This window comes from Theropithecus gelada, chromosome 2 (genome assembly GCF_003255815.1).
Source record: "Theropithecus gelada isolate Dixy chromosome 2, Tgel_1.0, whole genome shotgun sequence".
Taxonomy (NCBI): domain Eukaryota; kingdom Metazoa; phylum Chordata; class Mammalia; order Primates; family Cercopithecidae; genus Theropithecus; species Theropithecus gelada.
The window spans coordinates 192974478-193001657 of NC_037669.1; the positions used below are offsets into that span (position 1 = coordinate 192974478).

The 27180-nt window shown below is 43.6% G+C and overlaps 2 protein-coding genes across 4 annotated transcripts in view; one reads left to right on the forward strand and one right to left on the reverse strand.

The window, feature by feature from the left end:
- On the reverse strand, positions 1-21577 carry FBXO45 (F-box protein 45). Its single transcript, XM_025377264.1, has 3 exons — positions 20136-21577; positions 9927-10283; positions 1-3149 (listed from the first exon to the last, which is right to left on the reverse strand). Exons 1-3 carry the CDS (start codon positions 20451-20453, stop codon positions 2964-2966), a joined length of 861 nt encoding a protein of 286 aa, XP_025233049.1. The 5' UTR covers positions 20454-21577; the 3' UTR covers positions 1-2963.
- The window catches only part of WDR53 (WD repeat domain 53), a 14633-nt gene continuing 8216 nt past the window's right edge, over positions 20764-27180 (forward strand). Inside the window, exon 1 of one of the 3 annotated variants that reach the window (XM_025377260.1) lies at positions 20764-20919. The gene's annotated coding sequence lies outside the window, so the exon portion shown is untranslated. The remainder of the gene's footprint in view (positions 20920-27180) is intronic. The other 2 variants (XM_025377261.1, XM_025377262.1) reach the window with 2 other exon arrangements.

A 27180-nucleotide genomic window follows, 5' to 3' on the forward strand; every position in this document is an offset into this window, starting at 1 on the left:
TTCCTTGTATGAAAAGATTTAATGAATTATGAGCCATTGACCATTACAAACTTTAAGCCTTAATATTTCTTCTTTCCTATGTAAAACCAGGTAATTAAAACAGCCTGTCTCAAGTATGACAGAAGACCATAGTAGGAATAATGGTAACGTCTGCTTCCACGTCTGCATGCTTCGTTCACGAACCAAAGACAGTGCTCCCCGTTTCCCAAGTCAACAAAGTACGGTCAGTCACACCCTCCCTGATCATACTATGGATTGAAATAGAACGCTCCTTTGACTTTTAATAGCACTTTCCATCCACAGCACAAGCACCTTCCCATTATTTTCTCCTTTACCCTCAGTATCCTTGTGAGGTAGTGAAGGGAGGGAGCAAGGATTTTTTTTTTTCTATTTTGCAGATGAGAAAACTCAAGCTGATTTTAGAACAATGGTTCTCAACCTTGGCAGCATATACTGAAATGACCAGAAAGTTATAAAAACCCTTATGACCAGCTCATATTCCAGACAACAGCAGAATCTTGGCACATGGAACCCAAAGCATCGACACGTCTTCAAACACTCCAAAGTGGCTGCAAAGTGCACACGGCCAACGTTGAGAGCCACTGGTTGGAATGATTTATGCTCAATCTTCAGGCGCAACTGTCTTCTACCTGAATGCTCTTCTCAGCACCAATGACAAAGATATTCCATTTCCTTGAACACCGTAGCAGTTTAATATTTTGTAGAGCTGCTACTGGTTTTTAGTGACAAATTTACGTAAATGAAGGCTCTTCATTACCCAGATGCTCATGCTATTAACCCAATTGCATATGATTTGCAAATGGGATATTCTGGAATTTAAACCTTTGAGACAAGAATGGCTTGTTGATAAATATTGAGGCAATTATTTCATTCTAGGTCCAATATGCAATAACCATGTGTTTCGGTTTTCCACTCAGCACCTTCAAAACTGTTGCAAATGAATGTTTACTAACAAGACAAAAGAGACAATTATAAACCAAACTCTCAACAAAAGCTCTTGGAATGGCCACATCACAACCTGAAAAAGAAACAAGTACTTAAAGGACTTGATCATTTTCTAACAAGTCCATCTTCATCCTGAACCACTTCTCGTTTAATCAAATTTTAAACTTTGCTGAATTGTGTTGTTCTACACCAAGAAAAATAAATTTCTATACCATCTATATTCTCTAATACGTTTAACATATAATTCCACTCAATACAAGGAGGTTTCTTCTTAACCTGCACATCAAAAAGAATCTTTAACAGATTTTATCTTTTCAAGCAATGTATCAAATACACAATAAATACTTGTAAACTTTTCTGGTGGCAACAATAAATCTTTGTCCTATGGCTGAAATCCCTTGCTTCATAGGCGTATTGAGAATCTTAACTCCCAAGGGCAACCCAAGAATCCCGGCCAGCTGCCTAGTGTCCCTAATTAGATTCAAAACAAAATACACATACAGCAAGAACTCAGAAGTACAAAGATTTTGCTTGCCTTTGCCAATTCCTATGTATCTAAAACCATACAATTTATACTTTCATACAGAAAGATGTCTGTTTCTTTTCCAACAAAAGAAAAACTCTCAGCTCATGTGGGTTGGATTATTAATTCAAAAGCATTTTAGTGATGAGAAATAAGATTTGTAAGTCAAAATAGGAGTTAATGTTAAACTCTTCTACAGTGAAACCTTCAAATATTGCCAACCTGAAGTTTTCAGCACAAGGTGTCATATTTCAAGTCCCATGGGGGCAATTATCTATAATGAGATTAAGAATATTCTTAACCTGTTTCAGGTGGGTAAGTAAACATTTTCTTTATAGCCCCAATAACGAGTTTGAGGCTTAGATTAGTTGCATGATGTAAACAATAGGAAATTAATTTTTTTGATAATATCTATAGCATTTATAAGGCTACAAAATAAAAGGACCATTAATCAATTCTTTTTTTCCTAGGCTCTAGGACTAATATTTGTGGCCAACAAGAGCAAATGGCAATGTTCTGTGTTATGGGACACTTTCTTAGAAGGCCAGAAATAAAACTGGATACCAAAAGATACACATTACTATTATGTTGAGATCATCCTTATTGATATATGTATAATCAGAAATAGATTTGCCTTCCCTCAATCTTTAGCCAGGAGATTGAGAGATCTTTACTATAATTTTGATAGTAAAAACAAAAACAAACCAGACTCTAACAGCTATGGGAACTGGAAGCCAAAAATAATACAAAATGAGTCAATACAACACATCTCCTCTTAAAATCCTCTTCTTTGTAGTTAACCTAGCTGTCCCCAAATGTTATTCCAATTTTGTAACCATGTAGTGGTTTTTAAGAAATTAGAACTAGAACAAAGCAACCTGTTTGTCCTTTTTGTTTTTTTTTACAGTTTTTTTTTACACACATATTGTATATACAACTTTTAAAATAGCTGCACAATTTTATATCTCACTTTTAGAGAAGTGCAGTCCAGGCAGACCATGCTTCTCAATATATTAAAAATATTAAATAAAACCCAACCAGTTTCATACTTTTCTAATAGTCAAGCTGGCCAGAAAAAAAGGGACTGGAGAAAGAACAGGCAGTTGTAAAATGGGATCAGTCTTCACAAACACACTACTTAAAAATCTTGCTATTTCCTTATCTTATCCCTTTGACAGCATCTCTACAATCTCACCTTTCAAGTTGGAAATAACACATTGCTAACTTGGAGACAACATCGGTTGCAACATGCATATGTCAACTGCCCACTCAACCAACTGCAACCCTGAGGATTTTTCTGGCCCAGTGGGAAGAGGAAACACGAAGATAATCTCTGCTGTAGAGTTGCTTCTCCAGTTTACAACTTCATGTGTTTTCAGGATGTTTCTTGGACATGCAGTATGACAGTCACTTCACGGTTCTACTTCCCATAAGCAGATCTCTCCTCCACTCTGTCATCACAAGAAAGCCACTGTCATCCGTCCAGAGGTTTTCCAAGGTAAACCAAAGTCACTTCTGTGTTGCCATATACAGCAGAAACTGCTGGGTATAAGCAGACCTTTGGAAGTCCTCTAAAGGCAACCCCCAGGAACTCATATCCACGTTCAAAAGCTAAAGTCTTATCTTCCATGTCCAAGATGACTCGAATTCTTTCTCCTATCTGCAAATAGACATCAAAAGGTTAGAAGAAAATCTGCCAAGGGCATAGCTAGAAGACACAAGACACAAATCAAGAATTTGAAAAATATTAAGAATATTATCCTGAAAGCTGTCTAGAAAAATCACAAGGGAAGCTTTCTAGTCAGGGAGAAACATCTACAAAAAAAGGACATATATCTGGTCAGGTATGGTGGCTCATGCTTGTAATCCTAGCACTTTGGGAGGCTGAGGCGGGCGGATTGCTTGAGCCCAGGAGTTCAAGACCAGCCTGGAAAACATGGTGAAAACCCATCTCTACTAAAAATACAAAAATTAGCTGGGTGTGGTGGCGCAAAGCCGGTATCACACCACTGCCCACTACACTCCAGCCTGGGTAACAAATCACAAATGCTTACTTTGATAGTTTTGTTTCTAAGACTCACATGGAATCTACATTTAATTACTAACAATTTAAATGTTCCACCTGAACACTCTCTAGATTGATTTTATTCACTCTTTGTTTAAAGGTTTTTCTTAAGGTTAACACTAAAATCTATAACTTGACATATTTCACCAAAAAGAACAATCTAAATCAGCTTCTCAAATTACTATACCATACATACAATGAAATTTTTTTTTTGAGACTGAGTCTTGCTCTGTCACCCAGGCTGGGGTGCAGTGGCGTGATCTCGGCTCACTGCAAGCTCCGCCTCCCAGGTTCACGCCATTCTCCTGCCTCAGCCTCCCCAGTAGCTGGGACTACAGGTGCCCGCCACCACGCCTGGCTAATTTTTTGTATTTTTAGTAGAGATGGGGTTTCACCGTGTTAGCCAGGATGGTCTCGATCTCCTGACCTCGTGATCTGCCCGCCTCAGCGTCCCAAAGTGCTGGGATTACAGACGTGAGCCACCGCGCCCAGCCATACAATGCAATATTATTCAGCCATAAACAGAAATGAAATTTTGATATATGCTACAACATAGACCCTGAAAATATTATGCTAAGTGAAATGAGCCAGACACAAAAGGCTAAATGGTATGATTCCATTTACATAAAGTATCTAGAATCGTCAAATACATATAGTTGTGGAATAGAGTTTACCAGGGGTGGGGAATGAAGGAAACAGGGAATGAACATAGTAGAGATTACAATGGGGTGAGAAAAAAGTTTTGGGTATAGATAGAGGTGATGGTTACACAACGTGTGAATGTATTTAATGCCACTGAATTGTATACTTAAAAATAGTTAAAATAATAAATATGTATATTTCACCACAATTTTAAGAATCACCATAGTAAGACACATAGCTTTTATTTTATTTTATTTTTTTTATTTTGAGACAGAGTCTCACTGTCTCCCAGGCTAGAGTGCAGTGGCGTGATCTCAGCTCACTGCAAGCTCCACCTCCCGGGTTCACGCCATTCTCCTGCCTCAGCCTCCCGAGTAGCTGGGACTACAGGCGCCTGCTACCTCGCCCAGCTGATTTTTTCTATTTTTAGTAGAGACGGGGTTTCACTGCATTAGCCAGAGTGGTCTCGATCTCCTGACCTCATGATCCGCCTGCCTCAGCCTCCCAAAGTGCTGGGATTACAGGCATGAGCCACCACGCCCGGCCTGACACAGCTTTTAAAGTTTACAGAGCAGTTCCACATATAATGTGGAATCATGAATAATCCAATCTGGCTACAAATTCTAACACAGAATATAGAATAGGCTTATTAAATAGTCAATTTGTGGTTCACAACTCTGAAACACCTGTTATAAAAAACAGCAGCACTGATTATTAAACGAAACTGGAAGCAGAATATATCCAGATTTTTCTCATTTGGAAAAGTAAGCAAAAAAAAAAAAAAGGATGTTTCATCTTTATGGTCTGCATTTATAAAAGGATGTTGCATCTACAAAATTGGAAAGAGAAAGTCCTAATGTTTGCAATCAAAATTTAATTCTTCCTGATTATGATAACCCCTGCTATTGTCATTTACTTTCCTTCACTGTGTTTCCTGTTAACAGTAACTGCCAACATCTGCTTTTTTCCTCCCTTTGCCCACCTCACAGATTAACCCATTTTATGGATCTAAGAACCTCCAAATCATCATCACCACCACCACCACTCATACCAACAAAATATTAACAACAAAGTAGAAATGAAAAGCTAATTGTGTTGGGTATTTGTTTTGTGTCTTATTTGTATTATCCCATTTAATCCTCACACTAATCCTAGGAATTTTTATCCCTATTTTACAGAAGTTGAAACTAAGTAACAATTACTCCTGGTGAAATCTGCAAATTTGCTTCACCTTTGAGCACAGGGCATGCACAAAGCACAGGGTGGAGAAAGCAGAAGTGTTACCATCTTTAGGTGTCGGGGATAAAACTTGGGAGACAGCAGAGCAACTGGACACTTAGAGGAGGAACTCCAGAAGCAACAGAACCACAGAAAGGATGAACCCCAAAATCTGAGAATTACCTGCCCAAATCCCTGAATGACCACTACATTACAAAGGCACAGGGTAAACCCCCAGGACTGAAAAAGCAGCGAAGCTGAAAACACTGAGCAGACGTTAGCTGCTGTACATCACAAGAGACAGAGTTTATAGTTTGAGTAGAGGCAAGTTAACTGCCTACTAAAACAAGAAAACCTATACTTTTCAGAATAAAGCAGTTTCTAGAAACAAAACATTCAGGAGTTACTACTACGTATTATCTACACATCTAGGTGTCAATGAAAAAATTACTAGATATGAAAAGAAACAGGCAAGTGTGATTCATATTTAGGGGAAAAAAGAGCGATCAGTAGAAGCTGAACCCAAGTGGGCCTAAGTGTTGGATTTGGCAAAGACCTCAAAGCAGCTATTATAAATATGTCCAAATAATTTTTTAAAAATATAATATGGCCGGACGCGGTGGCTCAAGCCTGTAATCCCAGCACTTTGGGAGGCCGAGGCGGGTGGATCACAAGGTCAGGAGATCGAGACTATCCTGGCTAACATGGTGAAACCCCGTCTCTACTAAAAATACAAAAACCTAGCCGGGCGAGGTGGCGGCGCCTGTAGTCCCAGCTACTCGGGAGGCTGAGGCGGGAGAATGGCGTGAACCCGGGGGGCGGAGCTTGCAGTGAGCCGAGATCGCGCCACTGCACTCCAGCCTGGGAGACACAGTGAGACTCCGTCTCAAAAAAAAAAAAATAATAATAATAATATAAACAAACAAGGAATCTCAATAGAGAAAAGGAAATTTGCTCTAAAAAAGAACCAGGCCGGGTGCAGTGGCTCACACCTGTAATCCCAGCACTTTCACTTTGGGAGGCCGAGGCGGGCGGATCACGAGGTCAAGAGATCGAGACCATCCTGGCCAACATGGTGAAATCCCGTCTCTACTAAAGTAAACTACAAAAATTAGCTGGGCATGGTGGCACGTGCCTGTAGTCCCAGCTACTCAGGTGGCTGAGGCAGAAGAATCGCTTGAACCCGGGAGTCGGCGGTTGCAGTGAGCCCAGATTGCGCCACTGCACTCCAGTCTGGCACCAGAGCGAGACTCTGTCTCAAAAAAAAAAAAAAAAAAAGAAAAAGAAAAAAAAAAGAAAATTCTAAAGCTGAAGTGTACAATAAGCAAAATTTACTAGCCCAGCTCAATAGCAGAGGTGAGATGGCAAAAGAAAAAAATTTATAACCTTGAATACAAAACAACACAAATTATCTAATTTAGGTCAAGCACAGTGGTTCACACCTGTAATCTCAGCACTTTGGGAGGCTGAGGCAGGCAGCTGCTTGAGCTCAAGAGTTTGAGACCAGCCTGGGCAAAATGGCAAAACCCTGTCTCTACAAAAAATACAAATATTAGCCGGGCATTGGTGGGGAGCAACTGTAGTCCCAGCTACTCTGGAGGCTGAAGTGGGAGGATCGCTTGAGCCCGGGAGGCAGGTTTCAGTGAGCCAAGATCATCGCACCACTGCACCACTCCAGCCAGGGCGTCAGGGCAAGACCCTATTTCAAAAAAAAAAAAAAAGAAAGGAAAGAAAAGAAATTATCTAATGCAAAGATTAGAGAGAAACAAGGTTGGGGAAAAAAAGAAAAACACAGCTTCAGAGGCAGAGATAAGGACAACATCAAGCAGTCCAACACTTACATTAAAGGTAAATGAACTCAACACTTAAAAGTCAGAGACCGAAGCTGGGTGAGGTGGCTCACACCTGTAATCCCAGCACTTTGGGAGGTCGAGGCGGGTGGATCACTTGAGGTCGGGAGTTCGAGACCAGCCTGACCAACATGGAGAAACCCCGTCTCACTGGGCATGGTGGTTCACGCTTGTAATCCCATGACTTTGGGAGGCCGAGGTGGGCGGATCACGAGGTCAGGAGTTCGAGACCAGTCTGGCCAACATGGTGAAACCCTGTCTCTACTAAAAATACAAAAATTAGCTGGGTGAGGTGGCGCATGCCTGTAATCCCAGCTACCCAGGAGGCTGAGGCAGGAGAACTGCTTGAACCGGGACCCGGGAGGCGGAGGTTGCGGTGAGCCGAGATCATGCCATTGCACTCCAGCCTGGGCAACAAGAGTGAAACTCCATCTCAAAAAAAAAAGTCAGAGACAGAGACTGGGTTAGATAAAAATCAAGATCCAACAATATGCTGTGTAGGAGCTCCACTTTAAATACAAAGACAGATTGACAGAGGATTACTAGAGTCAAAGGAGGTCATTTCATAATAAAAGAATAAATCAGGCAGGGAGATATAACAATTAGAAATATATATGCACCAGTAGTAACAGAGCTCCAAAATACATGAAGCAAACACTGACAGAACTAAAAGAGGAAAGAGACAAATTAGTAAGCATAGATGGAGATTTCAATACTCCTTTCAGTAATGATAGAAGGAGTAAAAAAAATCAGTAACACTATGTAAGACTTAAATATTATCAATCGACTTCACCTAATTCTCATTTACAAAATATTCCTTTCAACAAAAGAATATACATTTTTTCAAGCACACATGGGACACTCATCAAGAAAGACCACATATTAGAATAAAACAAATCTCAATAAATTTAAAAGGACTGAAACCATAGAGCATGTTCTCTGAAAAACATAGATTTAAGTAAGGACTTTCACTTACAAAATCATCACAAGGGTAAGCGATAGGACTTTCTTTTTAGTGATAAAGTCTACACACCCTTCTCCTTATAGTATCTGCAGAGCCTAAAAGGATAGTGAGGAAACATTCTATGAAAAAAAATCCTTCCAGCTTTTATACCTCAGGAAATGGGATGTAGTTTTGGTTCTTTGGTTTAGTATGCCTGACTTGAGGTCATTACTGAGGCTGGAACTTTCATGCAACATGTGGCTCTGAAATATGCAGCCTATAGTTCTTTAAAGACTTCCAGTTTCTTATCAGATTATTGTATATTACACCCTGCTGAGTCTATAGTAATAAATATGGCTTTTACAAATAGGACTATAATTTTAACTTGAGTCAAATGAGTATGCCTTAAGCCTAAGATGAAAAGAATAAAAAATACAGCAGTTTGCCTGAATCTGCCTGTCTCTACAGAAATCACTGATGCCTCCAGGGGCTCTGAATCCGCAGACAGAGGGTATGTGTGCATGTGCATGCACAGAGTGTATTTACTAGGGTAAGGAGCCTAGAAAAAGATGTGGAAGTGCCATGATATAGGAAAGATGACCATCTAGAGCAGGGGTATTCAATCTTTTGGCTTCCCTGGACCACCACGGAAGAATTGTTTTGGACCACACATAAAATATACTAACACTAAAGACAGCCAATCAGCTTTAAAAACAAAAAATTGCAAAAAACTCTCACAATCTTTTAAGAAAGTTTATGAATTTGCATTGGGTGGCAATCAAAGCCATCGTGGCTACCTGCAGGCTGTGGGGTGGACAAGCTTGATACAGAGCATGAACTGGCAAACTACGGCCCCTGGACCCAATCTGTCCCGCAGCCCACAAACAAGGTCTGCGGAATACGGCCACGTTCATTCGTTTACGTATCACCGATGACTGCTTTTGTACGATAGAGTTGCAAGTTGTGACAGCTCCTTACCTTGAAAATGACATAAAAAAAAAAAAAGTTGTGACAGAGACCATACGGACTGCAAAGCTGAAAATATTACTGCCTGGCCCTTACCAAAAGGTTTGCCAACCCCTGATCTGGAGCAAAGATAGGCTGCTTAAACTTGTATTAGGAAACAAATATTGAGAAAGATCATTTACATATTTATTTAAAAACGGTCAAAAAATCTCCTTGAGGCCGGGCGTGGTGGCTCATGCCTGTAATTCCAGCACTTTGGGAGGCCAAGGCGGGTGAATCACGAGGTCAGGAGTTCAAGACCAGCCTGGCCAAGATGGTTAAACCCCGTCTCTATGAAAAATACAAAAATTAGCTGGGCATGGTGGCAGGTGCCTGTAATCTCAACTACTCGGGAGGCTGAGGCAGAGAATTGCTTGAACCTGGGAGGCGGAGGTTGCAGTGAGCTGAGGTCACACCACTGCACTGCAGCCTGGGTGACAGAGCGAGATTCTTTAAAAAAAAAAAAAAAAAAGAATATTTTCCTGCATAGCCAAAATCAAAATATAACACCCAACAAAATTAACTATAACCTCCTAACATTTAAAAAAAAAAAAAAAACAAACTTGAAGTCTTGGTATTTGAAAAAATAAAAAATAATAAAAATAAAAATTACCAAAAAGACAAACAAAACTGCTATACGAAAATTTGTAAATTTAAAACAAATTAAAGCATGATTTGACAAAGGCCCATACTTGAGAAAAACCCGTTTCTCACCTGATATTTTGGTGCATTGTTGCACTGTGGAAAACTGCCATTGACTTCTCCATTATGTAGTAGATTATTGTCCACCAGATTCCAGCCCCAGCTCTGGTCATCACTGCCCAGCAATGCCACATAACCTTGGCACTGCATGGGGGCCCGTTTCGTGGCAATTCCAATCACTGCCACAGTGCCCAGAGGGCCCTCCCACCATACCTCCCATGCATGGCGGCCCTCACTGAAACCAATCTTGGTCCTTGCACCATCAGTGCTCTGAGCAATGGGGTTTCGATGTAAAGTAAAGCCATTCTTCTTAATGTAGACATTCCTGGAGCAGTCATTAGTGCTGAAGGCATGTTGAAAAGCACGTATCTAAAAAGATGAAAAATAGACCAAATAAATAACATTATTTTTCTTAAATATTAAAAACTTCAGGCTGTATGTTTTTAAATAATGAACTTATATATTTTAAAAAACACAAGTATTTCCAAATAATGGCTAAAGTTTCAGGATGGGATACTAACAGAATAAATAACATTAAAAGTAACTGCCAAACGTTTAATCACTAACCAAAATTTTAAATTGTAGTATTTCCTCAAACAGACTTCTTAAAACATCAAAAGATACCAAAAAAAAAAAAAAAAATCCTTATATCTTAGAGATAATACTGAAACGTTTATGGATAAAATAATGATATCTGGGGGAATTGCTTTGAAATATCCAGAGATGGAGTGGGAAAGTGTGCAATATAAATATGAAACTAGACTGGCCATAAATTAATCATTGGCAAAGCTTGGTGATAGGTATAAGGAAGTTCATCAAACTATTTTCTCTACTTTTGTTTATATTTGATATTTTTATATCAAAAAGTTGAGACATAGTTTTCATATGGGCAATGCTGTCATCAAAAATAATTATATTTTACATAAAATAGAAACTTTAATCATAGCAACTCTAAAGTTTATGAAAAATTTTAGTAAACACAAACTACTTTAGATCCTCAGCCTACTTGCTAGGTATGACTTACACAATAAAAAAAAAATCACCAATCTCATTTTACCAAATCAAATAATCCCCTAGATAGCATCTAGATTCAAGTAACTAGAATTTATAAAGAGAAGCTATCAAGACAACTTAGTTGACTCTTCAGCAAAAACAAAAGTTTACACTTCCAAAATAAAGAGGGTATGAAAATAGCTCTTTCATACAAACAATAACAATTTCTCATGAACAATTTTAAACTTTTAGTTTGTGTATTTTAAATTTTCTTTAGACAAGGTCTCTGTCACCCAGACTGGAGTGCAGTGGTACAATTGTAGCACACTGCGGCCTTGAACTCCTGGGCTCGAGTGATCTCCCATCTCAGCCTCCCAAGTAGCTGGGGTTACGGGTTCGAGTCACTACGCCTGCCTGGTTTGTATGTTTTTTAAAAATCCCTTCTTTACTTTAGCCAAACTACCCCAAAGCAGTGGAAGGCTGGGACCTATGCTTTGGTGAACCTGAGAAATCAACTCCAGAGTCACAGAAGCTCAGCATTTAGGAAGACCCTTGAAGGCCACCTAGTCCTTCTCAGGGATCTCAACGTGAGTGAGTGCGAGAGGCCCAAAGAGAGGCTGAGTACCCAGCTCCCTCACCACCTGTTCATTTGCCACTCGCTGGCACTCTACTGTTTCGCTGTACTGCAGGGCACAGATTTTAAAAAGGACTGTTTCCAATATCCCCTGCATTCATAAGGAGGCTACAAAACTGAAGCATTCCCAATGTTTTTCCTATCTGCTCGCATTATAAAATACTGTAAGGCACTTATAAGACCAAAACATAAGATTCAGTGAAGGGGCTGGGCGCGGTGGCTCATCCCTGCAATCCCAGCACTTTGGGAAGGCAAGGTGGGCAGATCGCTTGAACTTGGAGTTCAAGACCAGCCTGGGCAATGCGGCGAAACTCCAACTCCAGTAAAAATACAAAAAATTAGCTGGGCATGGTGGTGCACGCTTGTAATCCCAGCTACTTGGGAGGCTGAGGCAGAAGCAACGCTTGAGCCCAGGAGGCAGAGGATGCAGTGAGCTGAAATCGCACCACTGCACTCCAGCCTGGGTGACAGAGCAAGACCCTGTCTCAAAAAAAAAAAAAGAAAGAAAGAAAAGGAGATAAAGGAGATTAAATGGGGGAAGGAACATGTCCCCAAAATAGCAAATACTATCTAAATAACTCAAGAGAGTAATATCAATAATTCAACATAAAATAATTAATATTTCCCTTTGCCTATTCCCCAATTCTTATAAATTCCAATTGCACACTGACACTATTGACAGCCTCTTCCTCAAACTTTTTTTTTTTTTTTTTTTTGAGACAGAGTCTCGCTCTGTCACCTAGTCTGGAGTGCAGTGGCTCAATCTCAGCTCACTGCAACCTCTGCCTCCTGGGTTCAAGCGATTCTCCTGTCTCAGCCTCCCCCAAGTAAATGGGATTACAGACGTGGACCACCACACCTGGCTAATTTTTGAATTTTTAGTAGAGACAGGGTTTCACCATGTTGGCCAGGGTGGTCTCAAACTCCTGGCCTCAGGTAAACCGCCTGCCTCAGCCTCCCCAAGTGCTGGGATTACAGGCGTGAGTCACCACACCCGGCCCTCTCTTCCTCGAACTTCTATGACACCTTCCTATTTCCCTGGACTGATCCTGTATCATTTCCTTTTTTGGTGACCACCCCTCCTCCACCACCACCAAATTCTCCAAACTCAGTTCTCAACTCTCTATCTGAATTATTTCCAGACCTGTCTTTCTAAAACATCACCTTTACTACATCTCATCCCAGTTCTATAACCTTTGGTAGTTCCATACTTGGTACCATTACCAACTGCAAATTCTGCCTGGCTTTCAAAGCCCTCCAAATCTGATTCTTCCTATTTCCCTTTCTACCTTGATGATGTTCTTCTTGCTTACAGTATTATACGTGTTTTCTTCTCCCACACATTCTCTAAGACCCCCTCTATTAAGCTATTTTTTTTTTTTTTTTGAGACGGAGTCTCTCGCTTTGTCGCCCAGGCTGGAGTGCAGTGGTGCGATCTCGGCTCACTGCAAGCTCCGCCTCCCGGGTTCACACCATTCTCCTGCCTCAGCCTCCAGAGTAGCTGGGACTATAGGTGCCGCCACCACGCCCGGTTAATTTTTCCTATTTTTAGTAGAGATGGGGTTTCCCTGTGTCAGCCAGGATAGTCTCGATCTCCTGACCTCGTGATTCACCCACCTTGGCCTCCCAAAGTGCTGGGATTACAGGCATGAGCCACGGAGCCCGGCCTACTAAGCTATTCTTAACCAGGGCCACCCAATTCCCTTTGTTTCTCCCTCTGCTGAGTGCTTACCCACCACTTTCTGTACTGCGTCACAATTTAGTAGCTCTTATTTTCTAACACATCTTTAACCACTAATTCTAGTAAAAAATAACTTGCAAAAAAATCTAATCTAATCTAAATTGATCAGACCTCTATGGGAAACAGAGGACAGTAGAACATGTCAAGCAACACCATGATAATGAAATCAGCAAAATCGAGCTGAGAGTAAACAACCTGGTTTCCTCAACAAATAAGATGGGAGGTTGGGGAGATGGTGAGTGAATATGTAGACTAAAACAGCCTTAAGAGACATACCAGCCTTTGCCATGGGACCCTTATATAGATCTTGATTATATAAAACATAAGTTTAAAATGCAACTTTTTTTTTTTTTTGAAACGGAGTCTCGCTCTGTCGCCCAGGCTGGAGTGCAGTGGCCGGATCTCAGCTCACTGCAAGCTCCGCCTCCCAGGTTTACGCCATTCTCCTGCCTCAGTCTCCCAAGTAGCTGGGACTACAGGCGCCCGCCACCTTGCCCGGCTAGGTTTTTGTATTTTTTAGTAGAGACGGGGTTTCACCGTGTTCGCCAGGATGGTCTCAATCTCCTGACCTCGTGATCCGCCCGTCTCGGCCTCCCAAAGTGCTGGGATTACAGGCTTGAGCCACCGTGCCCAGCCTAAAATGCAACATTTAACATTTATGAGACAACTGGCAATTTGAACACTGAATTTTTGATATTAAGGAATTAATGTAAATTTATATTTAGATGTGATAAGCATACTGTGATTACATTGTCTCTGTTTTTTAGAAACAGATACTGGAAACTTCATACGAAATGGGAAAACAGGCCAGGCATGGTGGCTCACACCTGTAATCCCAGCACTTTGGGAGGCCGAGGCGGGCGGATCACGAGGTCAGGAGATCGAGACCATCCTGGCTAACACGGTGAAACCCCGTCTCTACTAAAAAAAAAATACAAAAAACTAGCCGGGCGAGGTGGCGGCACCTGTAGTCCCAGCTACTCGGGAGGCTGAGGCAGGAGAATGGCGTGAACCCGGGACGCGGAGCTTGCAGTGAGCTGAGATCCGGCCGGCCACTGCACTCCAGCCTGGGCGGCAGAGCGAGACTCTGTCTCAAAAAAAAAAAAAAAAAAAAGAGAGATCGAGACTGTCCTGGCCAACATGGTGAAACCCCGTTTCTACTAAAAATACCAAAATCAGCTGGACGTAGTGGCAGGTGCCTGTAGTCCCAGCTACTTGGGAGGCTGAGGCAGGAGAATCGCTTGAACCCAGGAGGTGGAGGTTGCAGTGAGCTGAAATCGCGCCACTGCACTCCAGCCTGGGTGAAAAAGCGAAAAAACAAAATAAAAAAAAAAAAAAAAAAAAAAAGGGAAAATAAAGACCAAATTAATAAATTAAAAACAATCCATAGCCTCACAGTCCCATGCACAACCTGGATTTTGTTATGGCAAAAGCAGCATGAAGACCTAGCTTAAAATGTAAGTCTGAACTTTAGATAATTCTCATCAGATGCCAAATATGACTGAAATAATGCTACAGGATAATATGTAAAACAGGAACTTAAAAAAAAAAAAACTAAACAGACTAACAAACTCCACTTTCCTGTTTTATGCTGTCCTAAATCTTTTCCTGTCCTTCTCTGTTATCCAGGCTCCTGGGAAAATCCATTTGAGGCCTCCATCTTCCTCATCCCATTCACCTAGTCAGCTGTCCACCTATGTATACTGTTTTCTACAACAGCTCTCCAGCCATCATTCCCTTCTCTCCTCTAGGTACCTGTTCCGGTCTGCAGTATCTCTGGTGTAGGCACTAACCCCTGCCCTCTCCAGCTCATCTAAGGCCTAGTTCTTTTAACGTACAGCCTTTGTCACTCTGCTGTTCAAACTTCTATGGTTTACAGCTGTCCAGTACAAAACCCAAACTACAGACTGAAGGCTATATTTCAAGGCCCTCCATGATATATCTAGTCCCATAACATAGCTTTATAATATTTCCCTCTACTCCCTTTCATTCAATCTAACTGTATTATTTATTTAGCGCAGATCTCTCCTCTAAGCTCCAACCTCCAACAGCTGCCTATTTGAAATCTCTGTCTCAAAAATACTGTAAATGCTGCTCTCCCAAAACTGAACTCATTGCCATTTCTTCAAAACTTAGCCCACCAGCCTGGGCAACATTGTGAGACCACATCTCTACAAATAAAAATTAAAGGGCCGGATGCGGTGGCTCAAGCCTGTAATCCCAGCACTTTGGGAGGCCGAGACGGGTGGATCACGAGGTCAGGAGATCGAGACCATCCTGGCTAACACAGTGAAATCCCGTCGCTACTAAAAAAAAAAAAAAAAATTAGCCGGGCGAGGTGGCGGGCGCCTGTAGTCCCAGCTACTCGGGAGGCTGAGGCAGGAGAATGGCGGGAACCCGGGAGGCGGAGCTTGCAGTGAGCTGAGATCCGGCCGCTGCACTCCAGCCTGGACGACAGAGCGAGACTCCGTCTCAAAAAAAAAAAAAAAATTAAAAATTAGCTGGGCATGGTGACACATGCCTGCAGTCCCAGCTACAGAGGAGGCTGAAGTGGGAGGATCGCTTGAGCCCAGTTCAAGGCTGCATGCAGTGAGCTATGATCATTCCACTGCATCCAGCCAGGGCAACAGAGCAAGACCCCCACTCAAAAAAAAAAAAAAAAAAAAAATTCTAGATCAAATGATCTCTACATTATGTGAGCCAAATTCTAGGATTCATCCTTACCACTTCCCTCTTTTCATCCCTATTTCAAATCTATTGCCAAGTTCTGTAGATTTTTACTTACTAAATCTGTCCATTTCCATCTCCTCTACTACCTACTTCCTAATTGACCTACCATATTCCAACCTGTTCTCCATACTAAAGTCAGAAGTAATCTCTTAAAATGCAAAATAAGGCCGGGCGCGTGGGCTCACGCCTGTAATCCCAGCACTTTGGGAGGCCGAGGCGGGCAGATCACGAGGTCAGGAGATCGAGACCCTCCTGGCTAACACGCTGAAACCCCGTCTCTACTAAAAATACAAAAATTAGCCGGGTGCGGTGGCGGCGCCTGTAGTCCCAGCTACTCGGGAGGCTGAGGCAGGAGAATGGCGGGAACCCGGGAGGCGGAGCTTGCAGTGAGCCGAGATCGCGCCGCTGCACTCCAGCCTGGGCGACAGAGCGAGACTCCGTCTCAAAAAAAAAAAGCAAAATAATCATACTACCAATCCCCACACCTCAAATCCTTCTTGCTTAAAACTCAAAATGGCTTCCCTATACTTTGGCCCCAGTTCACTTCTTCCATCTTTTTTTTTTTTTTTTTTGAGGCGGAGTCTTGCTCTGTCGCCCAGGCCGGAGTGCAGTGGCCGGATCTCAGCTCACTGCAAGCTCCGCCCCCCCGGGTTCACGCCATTCTCCTGCCTCAGCCTCCCGAGCAGCTGGGACTACAGGCGCCCGCCACCTCGCCCGGCTAGTTTGTTTTTTTTTTTTTTTGTATTTTTTAGTAGCGACGAGGTTTCACCGTGTGAGCCAGGATGGTCTCGATCTCCTGACCTCGTGATCCGCCCGTCTCGGCCTCCAGCATCACCTTTGCTCTATGCTCCAGCCACATTGACGTAGTTTCCATCCCTCACATTCATAAGGTTCCCTCCTGGAAGGCCATTCTCTCTCCCCTTGGCCTACTTATCATCCTTCAGATCTCAGTACATGGATCACTTCCTCTGAGAAAGCCTTCCCTCACCTCTCTACCTAGGTTAAATCCTCCACTACTGACAATCAGAGCACTAGGTATCCTTCCTTCATACCACCATACCAGATGCAGTTTTACATCTGTGTGATTATTTGATTAATATCCCATTTCCCCTACTAGACTGTAAGCTCCATAAGGCAAGACATCCATAAGAGTCTGTGTTTCTTTCATCTGCCATTGCTTCTGCAAAACTGAGCATAGTGCCTGGCACTCATTTTTTTAAATAAAAATATATGTTGTACAAACCTTTTACTTTCCTCTTGTACTGCTTCTGTTCAGAGTACTTCCTCTTCCTAAAATATTCAACTCCTTCTCATCTTTAAAATTCAGCTCAAATATAACCTCAACCTCAAATCTTCTCCAATCCTCCACTCAATTTGTAAATGTCTCCTTTCACTGAACTTCCAGTATACCTTTTTATGTCTGTAACAGTAAGGAGCAGTTTTTACCACACATTAACAGTTCTTTCCATACATTTTTTTCTCCTCTACTAGATTGAAAGACTTTCCTGCTAGACTATTTGACTCCTTTTGAATTAATCTTTTATCCTGAAAATATTCAAGAAAAGTCCTACAATGTGTGAATGAACAGTGATTGGTACAAGTCTACAACATCTATAATGCACATAGCAGAAAGGCAAAGTATTAAAAACCTCAGAAACCTAAAATATCTCTGGAAGGATACAAATCGTAACACAGGTTGCATACCTGGAGAGGAACTGGGTAGCGGGGGGCAAGGATGAAAGGAAAACATTTTGCTTGATATTGTTTTGCTGCTATTGAAGCTTGACTCACACGACACATTATCTATTACATATTATAACATGATTCTTGAATCATGTGAACATTTCTATTACAAGTCAATTACCAAAACAACAACTCCTAGTTTAGGCTGGGTGCAGTGGCACACGCCTGTAACCCCAGCACTTTGGAAGGCTGAGGTGGGAAGATCGCTTGAGCCCAGGAGTTTGAGACCAGCCAGGCAACAAGGTGAGACCCCGTGTCTGTGAAAAATAAAAAAGGAACCAGTGTGGTGGCACATGCCTGTAGTTCCAGCTACTTGGGAGGCTAAGCTAAGGAGATCATTTGAGCTCAGGAAGTTGAGGCTGCAGTGAGCTATGACTGCGCCACTGCACTCCAGCCTAGGAGACAGAGTGAGACCCTGTCTCAAAAACAACAAAAACTCCTAGTTTAAAATAAGTAAAAACAATAAGCTTTATGGAAAAATAAAAACTAAATAAAATTTATGAAACCTACACATTTATAAAAGTAGGACAAAATTCCAATAATCTGCACTCACCTATATAAATTACAACCAGTATCCACTGAATAGCCACCATGCACAAATAGTCCTAGTAAATTATTGTTATTTTGCTTAATAGAAAAACAACTTGAGGCCGGGCGCGGTGGCTCACGCCTGTAATCCCAGCACTTTGGGAGGCTGAGGCAGGTGGATCACGAGGTCAGGAGATCGAGACCATCCTGGCTAGCACTGCGAAACCCCGTCTCTACTAAAAATACAAAAAATTAGCCGGGCGTGATGGCAGGCGCCTGTAGTCCCAGCTGCTCGGGAGGCTGAGGCAGGAGAATGGCCTGAACCCGGGAGGCGGCGCTTGCAGTGAGCCAAGATCTGGCCACTGCGCTCCAGCCTGGGCGACAGAGCAAGACTCCGTCCCCCCAAAAAAAGAAAGGAAAAAGAAAAGAGAAACAACTTGATAGTTGACATATTTCATGGCAATGTTCCCTGTCTTCTATAACTAAAACCAGTTTTACTATAGAAGTATACATTTTACATGCTTCACATGAAAAAAATTTTTTTACTTCTTACTCCGACCCCTGTTGGCAAGCTGGTATAAAAAAGGGATGTTATCGCGTGGTGGCTCACGCCTGTAATCCCAGCACTTTCGGAGACCGAGGCCGACGGATCACCTGAGGTCGGGAGTTCGAGGCCAGCGTAACCAACATGGAGAAACCCCATCTCTACTAAAAATACAAAATTAGCCGGGTGTGGTGGCACATGCCTGTAACCCCAGCTACTCGGGAGGCTGAGGCAGGAGAATCGCTTGAACCCGGGAGGTAAAGGTTGCAGTGAGCCGAGATCATGCCATTACACTCCGTCTCAAAAAAAAAAAAACAAACAAAAAAAAACAACAAAAAAGGATGTTATCCTTTTAGTTACTAATGCATTTATTATGTTTACTACATTGCAATCAGACTTTATCTTCTCTTATATATGATCTTGGTTGACTGCTATACTGAACAGCTGTTAACCATTAAGCTGAACCCAAGGCCAAGACCCTTTGTTTATATGGCCTGAGAATCCTTTCAGCCCTACCACAACCTGTTCTTGACATTTTTATTTTGTATATGAAGGCGGGCGGAATACGCACAAGAATCTAGGAGAAAAAAAAAGGACGCAGCGAAACTGTAATCAGCACCTTAGATGACAAACAGAAGAAGAGAGACACGCCATCCATGTGGAACTATTAAAAAGTTAGCAAGGAAACAGCTAACAACAGTAGGACAAAGCGGTATGTTAAGTGGTGCCCGTGGATGTTCTATAAAGGCCTGTATCTTCAAGTGAGCAGGATGACTAGGACTACACCCACTTGTGAGCCTCAAATATAGTGGAGGGAACTAAAGAGAACTTGGGGGAAAATAATGAAAAAAAAAAGGTTAAAAATCAGAGTTTGGAAAAGATGAGATAAACGTGGAGTAAAAGCAAACTAGACACTTAGAAACTAAGCCCCTGTTAAGGTAGCGGGGATTATTTAACATAACGAAGTCTATTTGGAGGCCAGGGGGAAAATCAGGATGAGGGCATTAAAAGGTACAAGAGTGGTGGTCTGTCTTTAACGGGGAAAGCTGTCAAAAGTTGAATGAGTGATGCAAACTACCTAGTTGTTTGAAAAGTGGATCACGGAAGCGGGGTGGGTTAAGGAGCAGAACTTCGATCCAAAGAAAAGAGAATCTTTATGTTGGGGGGAGGTGAGGAAGGTACCGACTGGAGCCGTGGAAAGGCGGGCTGGTGAGGCGAGGCGTCTGACTCAGAAGCTTGGACAGAAACACCGGGAACGACGCCGGGGAGCGGGACTGGGGGCAGCGGTGCGGCCCGGGGCTCTCTCACCTTGGCCTTGTAGCTGGGCAGGTTGCAGAGGATGTCCGTGCGCAGAGCCTCTTCCGCCAGGCTGCGGGCGCACAGGCTCCGCCACACCTCGCTGTTCTCATCGCCGTGCAGGCAGCGGTACCAGTGCTTGCACACCAGGGCGCAGCTCCGCAGCTCGGACAGCTCCAGGTAAGAGAACACCAACTCCAGCACCCGGCTGGGCAGCCGGCCCCCGGCCCCCGCGGCCCCAGAGCCCGAGCCCGCGCCCGCGCCCGCGCCGCCGCCGCTACAGCCAGCGCCGCCCGAGGCTGCCCCAGCCCCCGGGGCCGGCGCCGCCATCGCCTCACCAGCCGGCCCGAGGGCCGCCGCCGCCGCCGCCGCTTCCCGCCGTCTCTGCTCGGAAGGCCAAGCCTCGCCCGGAGACCGGAGCGGCTCGCTCACCGCCCCTTTCAGTGCCAACCGCCGGCGCCTCCACCACTCCCGCCCCTGCCCGGGGGCGTCCGCCGCGCGCCCCGCCTCACTGAGGGCAGACGCACCGGCTGCACGGGCGTCCTCCGCCCCTCCCCCGCGGCTCAGCGAGGGCGCCGAAACCGCCCGACTCGCCCGGCCTCTCCGCGGCGCGCCAGTGGCTCCGCCATGCGGGTTGAGGGCACGAAGCAAGGGCGCACGCCCAGCTCGTTCGCGGTTCCTCTCGGCCCCGGATGTGACTGTTTGGCTGCGCCGCCTCGCGCCTTACGCTCGACGGGATTGGGCGCCGGCGGGTGAGGTCATCACTGGGCGCCGAGGAGGGGAGCGGGAAGAGCAGGTATGAGGCTGGGGCCGGTGGCTTTGATGCTGCTTTCCAGTGCCTTTTCCTCTTTCTGGTCTGGTGGCTCCGCGTCTGCTCTCCTGGGCCCCCTTTCCTGTGACGTTTCCCTGTGTCAGTTAGGTCCTTGCTTCAGACTCCAACTCAACGCGTGAAACTTTTCTTTCCTTGCTGGCCAGTTCCTAGCTCCCCCACCTTTTTGTGTAGCTTGGGCAGCGGAGGCCGTCTTGACCTGGTCAGGCCCTCTCGTTCTCCCCGAATATCCGCAGTTAGCCCAACGTCTGTGCCTGCGTGCCTTCGGAAAGTGAGGTGGTTGCGACTGAACACCCCTGCGCCCACGCCTTCGAGTGCCATTTGAGTGCTAATTAACTGCTTCTGTCTTTTGGACAAGGTGTGGTCTTTACTGGAGCCACCGCTTAGTAAGCAGATGAAGGCAATGTAGTTTTAGTCAATTAAACATTCCAATAGGGAGAATGACGTGGAGGCCATGATTATAGATGGATTCTTGGAAGGGTTAGAATTTCAGCATCCCAGCCTGGGCAACATTGAGAGACCGTGTCGCTACAAACTATAGAAAAATTAGCCGAGGGTGGTGGCGTGCGCCTCTGGTCCCAGCTACTTGGGAGGCTGAGCCCGGGAGGTCGAGGGTGCGGTGAACCATAATCGACTGCTGTGCTCCAGCCTGGGCTACAGAGTGAGCTCCTACCTCAGACACACACACACAGACACACACACACACACAAGAATTTCAGCATTATTTGATTATACTACGATTTCCTAGGTGGCCCCAAAAGTTTTCCGACAGCCTTTAAAGAATGCTTAGTAAGAGAATAATAATAACCATCATTTGAGTCACGGTGTGAACCAGGCACTATACTAGGTCATTTACGCAGATTTTTATATACATAATTCTCAAAACAACTCCATGAGGTAAGTCATTAAAATAATAAAGTTCACAGACTCCCTTAGTCAACTCCAATGTCTTGGAACCTTTATGTAGTAAGAAATCTTTTCTGAAGCTTCTTGCTATATCCATCTCTTAGTCTCTAGTAAAAGCAAAGGAACGGCAGCTACCTTCCCTACCCTCTGATACATGGTGTTTGATTATTACTCGCCTGTCCGTTCTCCTCATATGTCTTTTTCACAAAGTCCAGTAACCCTAATTTTCATTCTTACCAATGCCAGCGCCACAGCCCTTCAGTCATTTTGGTTGCTATCCAGCTTCTCCACATCAAGTCCAGCTTTAGAAACCCCAAGCCGGTAAAGAAAAGTTGACCTCTGCTGACTATGGTGATGGTGACTCTCTCACTAATTTCTTTAAGTTTTCGAGGATAAGCAGAGTTGATCCATCTGAAAACGAGATAATGAACTAGACAGAATGAACAGCCTTAAAGGCACAAGCACTTGAAAGGGACAGTGGTGTTATGACTGGTGCAGAGTGTTTCGAGATCATTCATTTTTAAAGACTGGCCTTTATCCTGTCACAGTACAGCCGAGGTAGAACCTTTGAAGGATCCGATGTTTTTCTGGTGCTAATCTCTAGCCCAGTCGCTGAGGTGACTTTCAACGGCAGACCGTCTCCTAAGTGCCCCAGGTAGAATTTCAAAGTAAAACATTACCCTTCTCAGCCCCTCCTTTTCTTTTTTACAGATCTTTCACTTGCTCATCACCCACCCCACCAAGCCCCTTCCCCATGTTCAGTACTCATTCTGCGCTCTGGCCGATGAGAACTGCCAGCTGCGGCACTTCACCCTTTTAAAAAATGCTCTCGGCCAGGCCCCGTGGCTCACGCCTGTAATCCCAGCACTTTGGGAGGCTGAGGCGGGCAGATCACCTGAAGTCAGGAATTCGAGACCAGCCTGGCCAACATGGTGAAACCTTGTCTCTACTAAACATACAAAAATTAGCCGGTCGTGGTGGCGCGTGCCTGTAATCCCAGCTACTCAGGAGGCTGAGGCACAAGAATCGCTTGGACCCGGGAGGTGGAGGTTACGATGAGCCGAAATTGCACTATTGCACTCCAGCCTGGACAACAAGAGCGAAACTCTGTCTCAAAAAAAAAAAAAATTGCTCTCAAAATAACTCACCTGGCAGGGCACGGTGGCTCATGCCTGTAATCCCAGCACTTTGGGAGGCTGAGGTGGGCGGATTACTTGAGCTCAGGAGTTACACCAGCTTGGGCAACATGGTGAAATCCTGTCTCTACAAAAAATACAGTAATTAGCTGGGCGTGGTGGTGCATGCCTGTAATCCCAGCTACCTGGGAGACTGAGGTGGGAGGATCACTTGAGCCCAGAAGGTGGAGGTTGCAGTGAGCAGAGATTGGGCCACTGCACTCCAGTATGGGTAACAGAGGGAGACCCTGTCTCAAAAAAAAAAAACAAGAAAAACTCACCTTTCCCTCACCCACTCAATATGATTTCAGTAGGTATTAGAAGGAAGTGATCTATTATCTGATTAAAGTAATTTACAGTAGGATATGATTAACTGCTGTGCTTGACGCTTTAGGCAACTCGATAGGAAAAGAGAAGCTTGTTGACTTGATACATGAATGTGGGGATGGTGACACTTCACCTCTTTCTGCCAGGCTTTTCCAGTTGCAGTCAGAAAAGCAAGAAACAGTGGCTTGCCAACTCATTTCTGAAAATTTGTTTTGATTTAACCCAACTTTAATTACATTTCTTCCCACTACCCTTCTATCACAGCAATCTGATTGTTTAACTTTTTGATAATGTTCTTTGGTGTGTTTCAAACAATAACAAATCATTTTAATTTTATAGACTAAGTAAATGATTTTGGAGGCTCTGGTTGAATCACTGATCAATGCTTTGCATGATAAATCTTGATTGACTAAATTAATAGCCACAGAGTGTATGGATTTCTGGGGCTTTCCAAACTTCCCTCGGCCTTTTTTTTTTTTTTTTTGAGACAGAGCCTCACTCTCACCCAGGCTGGAGTGCAGTGCACAATCTCAGCTCACCACTGCAACCTCCACTTCCCAGGTTCAAGCAATTCTCCTGCCTCAGCCTCCCAAGTAGCTGGGATTACAGGCACACACCACCACGCCCAGCTCATTTTTGTATTTTTAGTAGAGACAGGTTTTCTCCATCTTGGCCAGGCTGGTCTTAAACTCCTGACCTCAAGTGATCCGCCCACCCCAGCCTCCCAAAGTGCTAGAATTGCAGGCACGAACCACCACGCCCAGCCTCCCCCACCCCTTTTTTTTTTTTTTAACATTCCCAGGAATAGTTATTTGTTTTTATTTTTCTGACTGGAAAACAATCAGTAAATATTATCTGCGATTTAGAGAGCAGGAGTTTAGTGTGTAGCGTTTAATAAGATAGTGATTTAGAGAGCAGGAGTTTAGTGTGTAGCGTTTAATAAGATAGAGCTGTTCTTGGGGTCTTGTGAGACTAATAGAACAAGAGTTACTACTGGTTCCATTGTGGAAAAATTTATAGGAACTGTAGTCTTTATAATACTCCCTTTAGGGACAAAATTCGTTTATTGCCTATCTTCTCATACTTTGGAGTAAAACTTAACCAAATGAACCTTGAAGATTGAGTTAAATCTTTTCTAGAAAAGAGTTTAATTAGAAAACCTGCTAAAACGTTTGTCTGTCGGTCAACATTTATTTGGCTCTCCTGTGGGTAGATTTGTAATGGAGAAATAGGAGCATTAGAAACCCTGCTTCATTCTTGTTTCAGAGAAAACCTAAAATCCCAGCTGGGCTCCAAAACCTGTATGCACACAAATATCAGCAAATCTTAATGCTCTAGAGTATAGACCTCCTGACTTCAAAGTTGATTCATCATAGCAGTGATCTGGCCGATGAGAACTGCCAGCTGTGGCACTTCACCCTTTTAAAAAATGCTCTCGGCCAGGCACCGTGGCTCGCGCCTGTAATCCCAGCACTTTGGGAGGCTGAGGCGGGCAGATCACCTGAAGTCAGGAGTTCGAGACCAGCCTGGCCTCGAAGAAGAGGCTGGGAAAGAAATGATCAACATTCTAAAGATTTGAAAGCATTGGCTGGGTGCAGTGGCTCATGCCTATGATCCCAGCACTTTGAGAGGCTGAGACGGGAGGATCGCTTGAGCCCAGGAGTTCGAGAGCAGCCTGGGGAATGTGGGGAAACCTCATCTCTACAAAAAAATACAAAAAATTAGGTGGGTTTGGTGGCGAGAGCCTGTAGTCCCAGCTAACCAGGAGGCTAAGGTGGGAGGATCACTTGAGGCTGGGGAGGTCAAGGCCTGCATGACAGAGCAAGACCCTGTCTCAAAAAAAAAAAAAAAAAAATTGAAATTGTTAAACAAAATTGTAACTTAAATTGACTTTTCAATATTCAATTCAAATTTGTAGAATAGCATCTTTATCATGAGATAAGTCAGTATTACAGTTCCTTAGCCTAAATACTATCAGTGCCTTTCGTTTAAAATCTTGGTTTATCTGGAACTTTTGGCAACAGTCTTCGTTACAGCATATTTACCTGCTGCTGTTTCAGTACTTGTCAGCAAAAATCAAACCACCAGGGCTCCCTGTTTTTACCTCCCTCTGAGTCATTTCCTCTCCAGTCCTCTCCTTTAAATATTACTGCTTCAGTCTCCAATTATTTTCTTCTGTATATTAATTGAGTGCTTCTGCTTGAAAACAAAGTTTAATTTTGTCTTTTTTCCATTTTACTTTTATGAACATTTCTATATTTGATTTTGTGACCACGTTTCTGTTACCTTGATTACTAATAGATCAGTGATTTTTTTTGTAGTCTAATTAGTGATCCTGTGTGTGACTAAAAGTAGGGGGAAGCTGGGTGCGGTGGCTCACGCCTATAATCCCAGCACTTTGGGAGGCTGAGGTGGGCGGATCACTTAAGGTCAGAAGTTCAAGACCAGCCTGGCCAACATGGTGAAACCCTGTCTCTACTAAAAATGCAAACATTAGCCTGGCATGGTGGTGGGCGCCTATAGTCTCAGCTACTTGGGAGGCTGAGGCAGGAGAATCGCTTAAACATAGGAGGCAGAGGCAGAGGTTGCAGTGAGCTGAGATTGCGCCATTGCACTCCAACCTGGGCGACAGAGCAAGCCTCTGTCTCCAAAAAAAAAAAAAAGCTTTGTGTTGGGAATGGAAACTTTGGGCAGATTGCCAGATTATTTTAAATGATTTTTCCAAATAAGGAAATTTATCTCTGTACCATTGGGCTAAATTCAAGTATCTTACCTGGAAATAGCATAGCAGCTCTGGGGTCTGGCACTCGGGTAAGTTCTCCTTTCGCTTATGAAATTAAAAATTAAATTTGTCGAGATAGATTTGTTTGCTTCCTTTTGTCTTGACCAAGAGTAGAGTTTTATAAATTGCCCTGATTCCTTTTTTTCCTTGACCAGCAGGCAGGCAAGGCAGGCCAGTATTATGTGGCATTTCCAGTGTGTCTATATCTGGGATTCCTAGAGGATCAGAAATCTAAATTTTGCACTGTTGTGTAAATGCAGGCAGATGACAATATGATTAAACATATGTGAGTACATTTTAAAGCACTGATGACTTACTAGTAATTTTTGGTCATTTTCTGTTTCTTCAAAGACTAATAACAAAACCGTTGTCAGGTGGAGTTGTTAGAAAAGGACCTTCATTATTTAAATATTTGGAACCTGGGCAACATAGGGAGACCCCCCCCCCGGACTTTGCAAAAAAATAAAATAAAATAAAATAAAAATTAGCCAGGCGTGGTGGTGCACATAAGTGGTCTGAGCTACTCAGGAGACTGAGGTGGGAGGATTGCTTAGGCCTGGGAGGTCGAGGCTGCAGTGAGCCACTATTGTGCCACTGCACTCCACCTGGGTGACAGAGCAAAACCCTGTCTCAAAAGCAAAACATTTGGGATCCCTTACAAATCCTAAGAGTCAAGTGACCTTGGGAAAATTATTTAACATTTCTGAGACTCGGTTTTATTATCCCTAAAATGGAATAATACCAATCAAAAGGGTTGCTTTGAGAATAAAATTAGATAACCTACTGAATAAGTATCTGGTGGAAAGACCCAAGGGCCTGCCATTTTCACCAGTTCCCCAGGTGGTTATTAGTGCAATACAGATTCTGCAATTCCATTGTACATCAGGGTCACCCGGAGGACTTACTAAAACACATTGCGGCCAGGTACGGTGGCTCACGCCTATAATCCCAACACTTTGGGAGGCCGAGGCAGGTGGATCACCTGAGGTCTGGAGTTTGAGACCAGCTTGGCCAACATGGAGAAACCCCGTCTCTACT